Raw genomic sequence first — 13,925 nt, 5'->3', positions numbered from 1 at the left:
CGTCTCTGGTTGTTTGATTGAGAAAATGAGACGGATTAATTGTCTTAACATGTTTGTTGGAGAGATTATTTAGTTTCTCTGTTATATTATATGATATATATATTGTATCATATAATATATAATACGCAGCAGGTTCAAGTCTATCACACGCAGCTAACTCAAATTAACATTAAGTCATGTGATGATGTCTGTATCATCCTTTAATACTATAATCCACAGGAGAGTCACATTTACTCAGCACACTTATATAAAATGTATATATTTATATTATAAATATATAGACCAGTGGAGCTGGTGGAACATGTTCTCTGTAGGGCTGAGCCTCATCAATCAGTCTCAGCAAACATCCCAGAATGATTTAATGCAAAAACATGAAGGTATCAAACACGTATTACTACTTTACAGTTAAATATTTAACCTTTATTCCAACATGAAAAAAAGCAGAAATGACACTTTGATAAACACGTCAGGACATCTTATTATAGTCTCAGTATAATATATATATCATATAATAATATTCTGTATAATATAATAATATATATATCATATAATAATATGCTGTATAATATAATAATATATATATATATAATAATATGCTGTATAATATAATATGTATATCACATAATATATATATCATATAATAATATGCTGTATAATATAATATATATATCACATAATATATATATCATATAATAATATGCTGTATAATATAATAATATATATATCATATAATATTCTGTATAATATAATAATATATATATCATATAATATGCTGTATAATATAATATATATATATCATATAATAATATTCTGTATAATATAATAATATATATATCATATAATATTCTGTATAATATAATAATATATATATCATATAATATGCTGTATAATATAATATATATATATATAATAATATGCTATATAATATAATAATATATATATCATATAATATTCTGTATAATATAATAATATATATATCATATAATATGCTGTATAATATAATATATATATATATATCATATAATAATATTCTGTATAATATAATATATATATCATATAATATGCTGTATAATATAATATATATATATATCATATAATAATATTCTGTATAATATTATAATATATATATCACATAATATATATATCATATAATATGCTGTATAATATAATAATATATATATCATATAATATATATATCATATAATAATATGATGTATAATATAATAATATATATATCATATAATAATATGCTGTATAATATAATATATATATCATAATAATATACTGTATATATCATATAATAATATTCACTATAATATAAAACACACACACACACATATATAATGATGTATTTATAACTATATATCATGTCTCAGCAGGTGCTTCATGTCCCTCACTCCCTAACTGTCCGTGCTGGATCTGTCCCCGTTGTTTTAAAAAGCTAAATAACTTATTAGCATGACGTCATCCAGCTAGCCAAACCTGTCTGGTGTTCAGCTAGAGAAGCTTCATGTGCTGCTTCCCTTTGCTGCTAGTCTGCTGTCTGGTCGTGAGGTCAGGCTGATCTGATATCAGCTCTTTGGCCTGAAGGTTCTCCTCAAAGTTCTCCTCTCAAACGGGTCTTGGGGGAGGATCGCGAGGATCGCTTCCGGTTTCAACTTCCGGTTCAAGCGAGCATCGCTTCCGGTTGAAACCGGTTCAACCGGAATCGAGGAAATGACAAATAAGGCCAAATCCCAATGTCCCCCCTAAACCCTCAAACCCTGAACCCTCAAGGACTCACTGACGTCACCTGGTGAGTGGGTGAGTGTGAGAGACTGAGGGCTTGAGATGGTGTGAATATGAACGGGACAGCACTTTGCTGCAACATATCACGTTACCATGAAAACGACAAGAAATATGATGTATAACTGTGTGTATTTATTGTATACTTTGTACTCCCTGATGTGAACGTCTTCAGGCTCTTTCCTCACTAGATGAGGTAACTTCATATCATCTATTTACTCGTTTTTGTCAAAACAGCTTCAATGACAAAATCTACTATTTGATGAATAAATAAATAAATATCTGATTTCATGTTTATTTTTTGTTCCATCTTTAACCCTTAATGTTTCTGAGTAAATTTATTAAGACAGGCTGAACAAACGTGAGTCCTCTTTGTTTACCTTTTTCTTTACGTCTCATGCGTCCACTGGTTACCCCGTGCTTAACGTCACATTGCAATGATTTGTGGGTAATTCCCTTAGGCTAAGTCAGCATACTGAGTTACGGAAAGGGTTCATAAAGGGCTCAAAATGTCTGCTAGAGCCTCAAACACTTGATGATTTGACAGTGGGACATCCCTAAACCCTCACGGACTTCGCGGGAGCGCGCCTCAAAGTCCGTGAGTCCGTAAGGGGGGACATTGGGATTTGGCCTAAGACTTAATTCTCATTTCCTCGCTCCTCGCTCGAACCGGAAGTTGTTCTGCGCCGCCATATTGACGGCCGTCCCAAAGCTCTTATTTAGCTCTGAGGAGCGAGGATGGAGGAGGGAGGAGGGATCTCTGAGGAGCCACGAGAACAGACTTACAGGAAGTGTTTTAACGGCCGACACGCCCCCTCATTGTTCATCAGTCATGTGATTGGACGCTGCAGCCGATCGGACTGATGAGATTTTGTTCAACACGTAAACAGTGGAGGGTCTACAGTGGAGGGTCTACAGTGCAGGATCTACAGTGGAGGGTCTACAGTGGAGGGTCTACAGTGCAGGATCTACAGTGGAGGGTCTACAGTGGAGGATCTACAGTGGAGGGTCTACAGTGGAGGATCTACAGTGGAGGGTCTACAGTGGAGGGTCTACAGTGGAGGATCTACAGTGGAGGGTCTACAGTGGAGGATCTACAGTGGAGGGTCTACAGTGCAGGATAGCCTGTAGACTTATTTTGACAGTGCAAACCGGAAACAAGGCTGTGATGTTGTCTGACTTCACTTCCGGTCTTCGTCCTTCCTCCCCCTCTCTCCCTGTCTCTCTCTCTCTCATTCAGATGATGGACACTCAGAAGGTAAGAATCTGATCGATCGATGATCAATAACATCTGATCCGTCAGCTGACACACAGGAAAGACGTGGAGGAAGAGAAAGAGAGGATTAGCTAGCTGTTAGCTGTTAGCAGCCAAAGTCCCTCTCTCTCTGGTCGAGTCAGTATCACTTTGAATGAGGGATTTACAGATAAGACTCTCTCGCTCTCTCTCTCTCTCTCTCTCTCTCTCTCTCTCTCTCTCTCTGGTAGAGTCACTATCAGTGTGAATGGACCGTCGATCAGCTGATTTTATTTTATTTCTTCTGAAACTTTATCTTTAAAAAAACGCTCAGGTGTTTTTCTCTCTTCAGGTAACTGGACGCTGTTCATTCTCTATGTAACTCGACCTCTCTCTCTCTGTCTGTCTGTCTATCTGTCTCTCTCTGTCGGTGTAACTCAACCTCTATGACTTGCCTCTAAATGTTCAGTAGCAACACAATACTACAAGGACACGTAGTGTGTGATACTTGTACTACCTGCAGTACTCTGATCGAAAACATGATACTGTGGTCTGATTGATGCTGATGATGATCAATAGGTTAAACCAGAGGCTTTCACACTGAACGTCTTCTCTGAGTCATCAGTGTGCAGTGGAAGCTTCAGTAGACATGTAGGTCAGTGCAGGTGATGCAGTGGGGGTTTACAGCCAAGCATGTGATGTAGTAGATTTGTAGTGGAGCAGATGATGCAGTAGTTTTACAGTGGCACTATAAAACCACTGCATCACATGCTAATCTGTAAAACCACTGCATCACATGCTAATCTGTAAAACCACTGCATCACATGCTAATCTGTTAAAACACTGCATCACATGCTAATCTGTAAAACCACTGCATCATATGCTAATCTGTAAAACTACTTCATCACATGCTAATCTGTAAAATCACTGCATCACATGTTAATCTGTAAACCTACTGCATCACATGCTAATCTGTAAAACTACTGCATCACATGCTAATCTGTAAAATCACTGCATCACATGTTAATCTGTAAACCTACTGCATCACATGCTAATCTGTTAAACTACTTCATCACATGCTAATCTGTTAAACTACTGCATCACATGCTAATCTGTAAACCTACTGCATCACATGCTAATCTGTAAAATCACTGCATCACATGTTAATCTGTAAACCTACTGCATCACATGCTAATCTGTTAAACTACTGCATCACATGCTAATCTGTTAAACTACTGCATCACATGCTAATCTGTAAACCTACTGCATCACATGCTAATCTGTAAAATCACTGCATCACATGTTAATCTGTAAACCTACTGCATCACATGCTAATCTGTTAAACTACTGCATCACATGCTAATCTGTTAAACTACTGCATCACATGCTAATCTGTAAACCTACTGCATCACATGCTAATCTGTAAACCTACTGCATCACATGCTAATCTGTAAAATCACTGCATCACATGTTAATCTGTAAACCTACTGCATCACTTGCTAATCTGTTAAACTACTGCATCACATGCTAATCTGTTAAACTACTGCATCACATGCTAATCTGTTAAACTACTTCATCACATGCTAATCTGTTAAACTACTGCATCACATGCTAATCTGTAAACCTACTGCATCACATGCTAATCTGTAAAACTACTGCATCACATGCTAATCTGTAAAATCACTGCATCACATGTTAATCTGTAAACCTACTGCATCACATGCTAATCTGTTAAACTACTGCATCACATGCTAATCTGTTAAACTACTGCATCACATGCTAATCTGTAAACCTACTGCATCACATGCTAATCTGTTAAAACACTGCACCACATGCTAATCTGTAAAACACTGCACCACATGTAGAAAACTGTTAAAAAACCTACTTAAGTGTTGTTTTTATGTTTTAAAAAGTGTTTTGTTTGTTGAACAGGAAGCTCTGTGCAGGATCATCAGCACGTTAGCCAATAAGAATGAAGAGCTCCAAACTTTCCTGGAAACAGTCGACAACACACTGACGGGACTCCAGGTCAGCAGCTGATTGGCTAAAATGGAGTAAAGGGAGGGATTTAGAGAGGAGAGGGGGAATGATCTAAAATGAAAAAGACATAACTAAAGTAAACTTTGTCCATCCAATCAGGAGGAGTCATGTAAGGTGATGTCAGAGCTGGAGGCGGAGCTCGAACAGCTAAACTCCGCCCTGGAGGAGAAGGGGGCGGCGCTTCGTGATGTAATTAAAGAGGCGAAGCAGAGGAAAGAGGCGGAGCTTCACGTAAAGATGCAATTTTTTTGTTTTGTTTTATAAACTTCTTTCTTCCTGTTGTGTTTTTGTTCTATTTTTCATTATATATTTTTAAAACCTCTATTTTTCTTTGCTTCAACACAGTTTTGATTTTCGGCTTTATTCCTCACAGTTTCTAATATTTAAATTTAAATTTTGTTTTTTGCCTCAAAGTTGATGAACAGTTTGATAATACTAAAAAAAATGTATCCCCATATACTTTTTTACTTAAAAAAAATAAAAATGTATGCCAACATACTTTCTTTTTATTTTCTTTCCTTTCATGTATACTTTAAAAAAAGTATTTTTGGTTTGATTTTTTCAGAAGCAGATATCGGAGGGGAAGTCCGCTCTGCTGTCGTGTGAAGAACTGCTCGAGTTCGCAAATCAGACTCTGACGATCACCAATGAAGAAGAATTCCTAAAGGTAGTATGAGAAGATGAAGAAGAAATAAAATCACCTTTTATTATTAAAACCTTCCAGTTTATTAGTCGCCTAAAATAATGATTAATGTAACTATACATTAAGACAAACATTAAACAGCTACTAACTTTGAAATTACTTTTAACAATAAATATTTAAAGTTTGTTTTGTCTGTTTTCTTTTTCAGGCTGCAAAACAAATCAAAGAAAGGTTTGTTCACTGTTTGAATATGATACGAGCATATTGATATAATATCAAATATTTTACTTAATATGAACATGAGTTAGTGTGATTAATTTATTTATGTAAATTATCTATATTGAATGACACGTTTTATTATTAGTTTCTAGATTTATATTCATCCAGTTTACTGTCATTGTTCAGTTGTCACTTGTTTATGTTCATTTATATTTGTTATTTGTTGTTTTTGTTGAATTTGGTTTTAATTAAATGTAATGTTGTTTTGTTTACTTAATGAAATTAGTTTTTAATTCTTCGTTGATTTCTATTCTAACATTAACACACTGCAACCAATCAAAGTTCAGAGTTATAAATGAAGCACAGTAACCCCCCCCCCCCCCCCCCTGTTTCCAGGGTAACCATGGCTCCAGCGTTCCGGCTGACGACTCGTCCGGTGGCGTCGGAGAACATGTTGCAATTTACTGTTGACTTCAGCTCCGAGAGGGCGGGGCTTCAACGACTTCACTTCCTGCCAGGTGAGTCACAGCTCTTCTTCTTCTTCTTCTTCTTCTTCTTCTTCTTCTTCTTCTTTTCTGTGGTTTGTGTTTTATGTTTTGTTTTGCTACATTTGTTTATATTTGTCAGTTTATTATTAACATTTTTTTTCTTGTCTTGTCAAATTTTTGTTCATTTTTGGTGGTAGTTTAATATTATACATTAATGAGATGGTGACGTGTGTCTCTCCGATGTCATGGATTTTTTCCCAGCATGCCTCTCCTGCAGCTCTCAGCGAGCTGTCCCGGTTTGTTTTTCGGTATTCGAGTTTGTAACGTTTGATTCTTCCGCTACTGTAAGGTTTACAGTATCTTTGTATAGTTTACACTATCATTATTGTTCACAGTATCTTTATTGTTTAATGTATCTTTGTTGTGTATAATATCTGTATTGTTTATAATATCTTTATTGTTTACAGTATCTTTATTGTTCACAGTATCGTTATTGTTTAATGTATCTTTGTTGTATATAATATCTGTATTGTTTATAATATCTTTATTGTTTACAGTATCTTTATTGTTCACAGTATCTTTGTTGTTTAAAAGTATCTTTATTGTTTACAGTATCTATTGTTTACAGTATCTTTATTGTTTAATGTATCTTTGTTGTGTATAATATCTGTATTGTTTATAATTTCTTTATTGTTTACAGTGTCTATATTGTGTACAGTATCTATTGTTCACAGTATCTTTATTGTTTAATGTATCTTTGTTGTGTATAATATCTGTATTGTTTATAATTTCTTTATTGTTTACAGTATCTTTATTGTTCACAGTATCTTTGTTGTTTAAAAGTATCTTTATTGTTTAATGTATCTTTATTGTTTACAGTATCTTTATTGTTTACAGTATCTATTGTTTACAGTATCTTTATTGTTTAATGTATCTTTGTTGTGTATAATATCTGTATTGTTTATAATATCTTTATTGTTTACAGTATCTTTATTGTGTACAGTATCTATTGTTCACAGTATCTTTATTGTTTAATGTATCTTTGTTGTGTATAATATCTGTATTGTTTATAATATCTTTATTGTTTACAGTATCTTTATTGTTCACAGTATCTTTGTTGTTTACAGTATCTATTGTTTACAGTATCTATATTGTTGAATGTATCTTTATTGTTTACAGTATCTTTATTGTTCAATGTATCTTTGTTGTGTATAATATCTGTATTGTTTATAATATCTCTATTGTTTACAGTATCTTTATTGTTCACAGTATCTTTGTTGTTTAAAAGTATCTTTATTGTTTAATGTATCTTTGTTGTTCACAGTATCTTTGTTGTTAAAACGTATCTTTATTGTTTAATGTATCTTTGTTGTTCACAGTATCTTTGTTGTTTAAAAGTATCTTTCTTGTTTAATGTATCTTTATTGTTCACAGTATCTTCGTTGTTTAAAAGTATCTTAATTGTTTAATGTATCTTTGTTGTTCACAGTATATTTTGTTAATAGTATCTATTGTTTACAGTATCTATTGTTTACAGTATCTTTGTTGTTTACAGTATCTTTATTGTTTACAGTATCTATTGGTTACAGTATCTTTATTGTTTACAGTGTCTTTTGTTTACAGTGTCTTTATTGTTTACAGTATCTATTGTTTACAGTATCTTTGTTGTTTACAGTATCTTTATTGTTTACAGTATCTTTTGTTTACAGTATCTATTGTTTACAGTATCTTTGTTGTTTACAGTATCTTTGTTGTTTACAGTATCTATTGTTTACAGTATCTTTATTGTTTACAGTATCTTTATTGTTTACAGTATCTATTGTTTACAGTATCTTTATTGTTTACAGTACCCAGAGCTCCAGAGATCGACGTCTCCAGCTGCGTTGTCCGTGATAACACAGTCACGGTTGCCTGGCAATCTGCCGGTAAGGCTGACAGCGATGGCGAGGGTGTCGGCGGAAGAATCGAACGCTACGAACTTGAATATCGAAAAACAAACCGCGACAGCTCGCTGAGAGCCGCAGGAGAGGCATGCTGGGACAAAATCCACGACATCAGAGAGACACACGTCACCATTTCAGGTACTTTGTGTGTTTACTGCTAACTAGCTAATGTTAGCATGCTAACACTAAACTAAGATGACAAACATTGTACTAGCTACCTCATGGTAGCATGTAGCCTCACAGAGCTGCTAGCCTTTCAAATTAGTTTATTTAAAAAAACAAATGTTTAATCATTTAAAAAGAGTTGAGTAGAGAAAATATAATAGTTTTAATAGGTTTATTATGAAAATAAAATGTTTCATTATTTGAAAATAATTTATTATAATAAACAAAATATTTAATTATTTTCAATTAGTTTATGATGAAAATAAGATGTTAAATTACTTAAAATTAGTTTATTATAAAAAAATAAGATATTTAATTTTTTATATTTATTTTTCATAACGTTTTATTATTTTATTATTATTATTCTGTTTCAGGTCTGAAGTTTGACTCTCGCTTCGTCGTCGTTCGAGTTCGAGCGAGAAACAAAACTGCAGCCGGCGAGTTCTCTGAGCCCGTTGCCATGGAAACCAGAGGTGATCACATGATTGAGTGGACGAGTGGACGAGTGGACACATGTTTCTGTTTTTTCATGAGGGAGCGACAGACATGAAGACAGAATGAGAGATATTGTTCTTAAAATCCAACATTATGAATTTATATATTTATGTTGCTGTTTTTGCTTCATTTTGTTAGTTGGTTTATTTTTACTGAAACGCTCGTCATACATGTTCTGTTTTCATTATAATTAAGGAGGCATTTTATTTATTGTGAAGGTACCTATTTTTCTTGTTTTATCACAGCGTATAACTTCTTCTTCTACTTGTTTTATTGCAGCGTATAACTTTGGCTTCGATGCGGTGACGGCTCACGCTGAGCTGAAGGTTCAGGGCGACTCTGTGACCTGGGAGCCTCAGGGGGTGAAAGGCCACGACCCCCGGCTGAGAGGGAAAGAGAATAAGAGCAGGTGAGGGAAACGTGTCACCGATGAAGTCGTGTTATTAAAAATCTCTCCACAAAGTCCATTTAGAGTTAATTTAGCTTTTGGCTCGCTTTAATCTTGAGTTGTTTCTTCTTCTGCTGCTGTGTTTGTTTGTGTTTTGACCTTTTTGTCCCTCTTCAGTCTCCGTACGTCGTGCTCTCCGACTCGCTCAGGTAGAGACTTGTCATCGCTGACAGGTTGCCTAGCAACCGCTGTGTCACCAATCATTTTTCCGCATCCGCCATTTCTCACTTCATGCGGCCAATCACATCACTGCTGACGTCACATCAGCGTTTACAGTTTCAATCAAATCTTTAGATCTGTTTGTTTTTTTGAATTGTGTCACATTTTTAAACTGTATGTTTGTATTTTGTTTTTATTATTCAAGCAGGTTCAACTTATAGAAAAGTATGTTTTTATTTTGTTAATTAAAATGTTAAAGATATTACATTTTTAATTTTCAGAAATGTATATCAGGACTTTATATAAAAGATAAACTGTTTTCACTAAAAGTATCATATATTTGATATTTTCTACTTGCGTATATTTTGTTAAAATATGTCTATTTTAAAGCAAAGTACTTATATTTAGTACAATATTACAATTATGCGTCTTTTTAATCAGTTTAAAGTTATATTCCGTGTTGTTTTCTTCACATTTTTTCATCTTTTTCTCTGCTGCATCATCGCTTTGGCACGACCTCATTGGCTGTTTCACCTCGTTGTTTTCCTACTTTTACTATCTGGGAGGTTTTAAGGGATTTTAAGTCTTTTAACTTCTAACTTCTAGTTTATTTTTATTTAATTAGCAGCAGAAGCGCCACACCGTCACCCAATAAAACGGCAGGAAGTCGATCAGGACGCGACCGATTCGCTGGAGAGTCGTACACAGTACTGGGTACTTCACACTAATACCTCATATCGATACTACAACTAATGCTAATACATGTTGTACATTATGTCTTTTAGAAGTTTCAGTGTTGTTGACTTAGCACTTGCTTTTATTTTGACAGTTATAACAAAGACACCGATTGTTAAATCTAAATACAGACTTTTATTTTGAAGGTTGCAACATTATTTTATAAATATTTCGTATTTAAATTCTTAAATGTTTTCTACTTGTTCAAAATTACCTTCGATCTCTTTCCGTCTCCTAGGTGACCAGGAGATGGCCGGCAGCTGTCACTACTGGGAGCTCCGCCCTCTCACTGACTGGAAGTCGTTCAGCGTGGGCGTGGCCTATCGGGCCAGTCTGGGCCGCTTTGACCAGTTAGGGAAAAGTGCTGGTTCGTGGTGTCTCCACGCCAGCCAATGGCTGCAAAGCTCGCTCGCTGCGAAGCACAACAACAAAGCGAAGGCGCTCGATTGGCCGCTGCCTCAGCGAATCGGAATCTACTGCGACTACGACAACGGTACCGACAAAAGAGTTCAAACTTCAACTTCTTTAACTACATTATCTGACAATTCAACACACATATATTACCAAAGTATTTTAGTACCACTAAAAGTATTTGAACATTTTCAGTTATTTTACATTAATGAGGAAGTTCTAGGTTGAGTTTGTGGGAAAGACTTTTATTATGAAAGACTTGATTAGATTTAGTGTTGTGTATTACTACTGGCATTTATTTTGAAGGTTATGATAGAACTTTCTGTCAGTTTGAGCAAATTACTGACTTTTATTTTGAAAATAATTTTGAAAATTGTACCTTTTATAGATTTTTGATATTGAGAATCAGGATGAAATTTATTTTCAGTTTAAAAAAAACAAAAAAAATATCGGACCTAGATTTAGAGCTCATTTGAACTGAAAATCTTTTTTATCACCTGATGTGTTTCTCTCTTTGTGTTTCAGGTGATTTATCGTTTATCGATGTTGATCGACATCGTCTCCTTCACTCCTTCAAAACAAAGTTCAGCCAACCGCTGATCCCCGCCTTCACAGTCAGTACTACACCACAATGTAGCAATACTACTGTAGTAATACTACATCACACTGTAGCAATACTACTGTAGTAATAATACACTACACTGTAGTAATACTACACCAACCTTGCCTTCACATTCAGTACTACACCACACTGTAGCAATACTACTGTAGTAATACTACATCATCCTGTCTTTCAATGCAGTACTACCCCACACTACAGTAATACTACTGCAGTAATACTACATCCTAAAAACCTTCACTGTCAGTACTACACCACACTGCAGTATTACTACATCCTCCAGCACTTGTCCTCATCGAATCGCAGTACTGACTGTAGTAAAACTGTGTTGCAGGTTTGGTGCGGTGGTATCACCATAACAACGGGCCTGCAGGTGCCGAGCTTCATGGGTAATTTCCTCTCCACCAATCAGAGCCTCAGCAACCTGTCGCAGTAGATCGACTTTCTCTTATCTCCTGTTTTTGTTTTATTTTTGATAATTATCATTAATTTATTCATTTTATACATTTGTATTTATTCATTTTAATTTATACCACAAATAATAATATATTACATATATATATATATAGAAAATACTTGTGAATTGTTGTCTTTATCAAATATGATCTGGAAATATAAAATAAATGTGATATTTAAAGACTTTTAATGAATTTAGAAGATATATTGATTATTGTTATCTGCTCTGTTTTGACAGTCTGGACCTAAAGCCATAGTTTTAGTTTGAGTGCTTTTATTTTGAAGATGTACTAACTTTGTCTGTTAGCTTGGGCTTTTATTTTGACTGATTTTGTAAAATAGAAAAAACAAAGATCACAAGTGCCGACTGCTGTTTGCAAACAGTGTTTATAAACATCAACTTGTGATATAAGACTTTATTAAAACATCAAACGGGAGGAAAGAGGAGACAGTAAACACCTCACCGGCTTTCAATAGTAAACGTATTGTTTTTATATTTCAGACATTTATTTTGAAGATAGCATCAGAAAAAAGGCCTATTCCCTCTGGCTTTTATTTTGAAGGCTGTAACAAGCTGTGATTTATGTTGATGTTAATGAGGAAGTTCTATGTTGACTTTGTGTGAAAGACTTTTATTATGAAATACTTGATTCAATTTAGTGTTGTGCATTCCTACTGGCTTTTATTTTGAAGGTTATGATAGAACTTTCTGGTACTTTGACCAAATGACTGACTTTTATTTTGAAAATACATTTTCAAATTGCACTTTTATAGATTTTTCTTGTCTTTTCACTTGATGTTGAGAATCAGGATTAAATTTATTTTCAGTTTTTAATAAATGAAAATATCGGACCTGGAGTCAGAGCTCATTTATACTGAAAATCTAATCATTAAAATGGTTTATATTTATTGATTCATCATGTTTGTCACATCTGAAATCAGCTCTGATTCAAATGTTTTGTATCGAACATTTTGATTAACTGTGAAAAAATGAAATAAAGTTTAAAACATGTGGAAAAATGTTTCAGAGGTTCACTTTGACTTTTTCTCACAAACGATGTCTTGAAGCCCTTCGTTTTATATTTAGGCTTTTAATGTGAAAAAAACAGGAAGTGTAGCAGTAACAGTAGCTCAACATGAATCTCAGAGGTTGTTGGTTCAAATCCCGTTTAAAGAAACTTTTCTACAAACAGATCAGAAGGAAGGGAGGAAGGGGGAAGATAAGAAGGGAGGAAAAAAGGACGATAAGGAGGGAGGATGCAAGGATGGGAGGTAAGAAGGAAAGAAGAGAGGATGTAAGGAAGGGAGATAAGAAGGGATGACGCTAGTGAGGGAGGTAAGATAAAAGATATAGGGAGGAAGGAAAGGAAGAAAGATAAGAAGGGAGGATGCAAGGAAGGGAGATGAGAAGGGATGAGGCAAAGGAGGGAGGTAAGAAGGAAGGAAGAAAGAAGAAGGGAGGAAGGATGTGAATATGATGCTTCATTTATTATTATATTTTCTGTTTTATTTTGAAACCCAGATTATTATTTTTTATAATAAAACCTTTTTTTAAAGAAATATTTTTTGGTCAAAGTCAAAAAAATTACAAAAGTGATTCAGACAGTTTGAAATGAAAACAGAACAGTTTCTAATGTAAAATACAGGATTTAAAAAACAAAAACTAAACATTGAAATGAGAGACGGGAGGGGGAGGGGCGAGGAGCCCGTCTCCATGGCAACAGAACAACAGAGCACAGAGAGAGAGGAAGAAGAGCGAAGGACTGTAGAGAGAGAAGAAGAAGAAGAAGAATAGTTACTGATCAGCAGGTGAGGAAGAAACACGTCTTCTTCACTTTTATATTTTCTGAATATCATTTCATCAACAATTGTTTATTAAAGATCACGGTGAGTTTTCTCTCTTTAATAACTATACATAGTATTATTAAACAATCATTAAATACTTAAAGTAAATATAATAAAAGCTGTTAACTGATTACAGATAATATTATTACAATAAAGCTCAGGGTTCTTTATTATTGATTTATTGATTGTCTGTTTCCTTTCTCTGCTGTGACCTTTAAATGCTGCATTTCATTTCTTTAA

The 13,925-nt window shown here is 34.3% G+C and overlaps 1 protein-coding gene across 4 annotated transcripts; it reads left to right on the top strand.

The window, feature by feature from the left end:
• The first annotated feature begins 1,332 nt into the window (after positions 1–1,332).
• Positions 1,333–12,898, top strand: fsd1l (fibronectin type III and SPRY domain containing 1-like). Of its 4 annotated transcripts, none has more exons than XM_076078281.1 (14): positions 1,333–1,795; positions 3,026–3,043; positions 4,952–5,047; positions 5,159–5,290; positions 5,625–5,726; positions 5,911–5,933; positions 6,318–6,439; positions 8,257–8,490; positions 8,892–8,990; positions 9,292–9,421; positions 10,245–10,333; positions 10,593–10,847; positions 11,291–11,379; positions 11,719–12,898. In XM_076078281.1, exons 2-14 carry the CDS (start codon positions 3,026–3,028, stop codon positions 11,818–11,820), a joined length of 1,491 nt encoding a protein of 496 aa, XP_075934396.1. In that variant the 5' UTR covers positions 1,333–1,795; the 3' UTR covers positions 11,821–12,898. The 4 variants fall into 4 exon arrangements, with proteins under 4 accessions (XP_075934396.1, XP_075934397.1, XP_075934395.1 ...); XM_076078282.1 differs by having other exon boundaries at positions 1,333–1,803; XM_076078280.1 differs by having other exon boundaries at positions 1,333–3,043; positions 10,248–10,333.
• The last annotated feature ends 1,027 nt before the right edge of the window (positions 12,899–13,925 follow it).

Source organism: Anarhichas minor, unplaced genomic scaffold (genome assembly GCF_050575085.1).
Source record: "Anarhichas minor isolate MPS153535 unplaced genomic scaffold, ASM5057508v1 ptg000064l, whole genome shotgun sequence".
NCBI classification, from domain to species: domain Eukaryota; kingdom Metazoa; phylum Chordata; class Actinopteri; order Perciformes; family Anarhichadidae; genus Anarhichas; species Anarhichas minor.
This window is presented reverse-complemented; position numbering and strand designations above follow the sequence as displayed.

Excerpts from the sequence above, each read along its gene's own strand:
- fsd1l (XM_076078279.1), top strand. The coding sequence starts at position 2,954 with ATGTTGTCTGACTTCACTTCCGGTCTTCGTCCTTCCTCCCCCTCTCTC. Across the intron at positions 5,048-5,158 it reads ACACACTGACGGGACTCCAG|GAGGAGTCATGTAAGGTGAT; the intron begins GTCAGCAGCTGA and ends CCATCCAATCAG. Across the intron at positions 6,440-8,256 it reads ACGACTTCACTTCCTGCCAG|TACCCAGAGCTCCAGAGATC; the intron begins GTGAGTCACAGC and ends TATTGTTTACAG.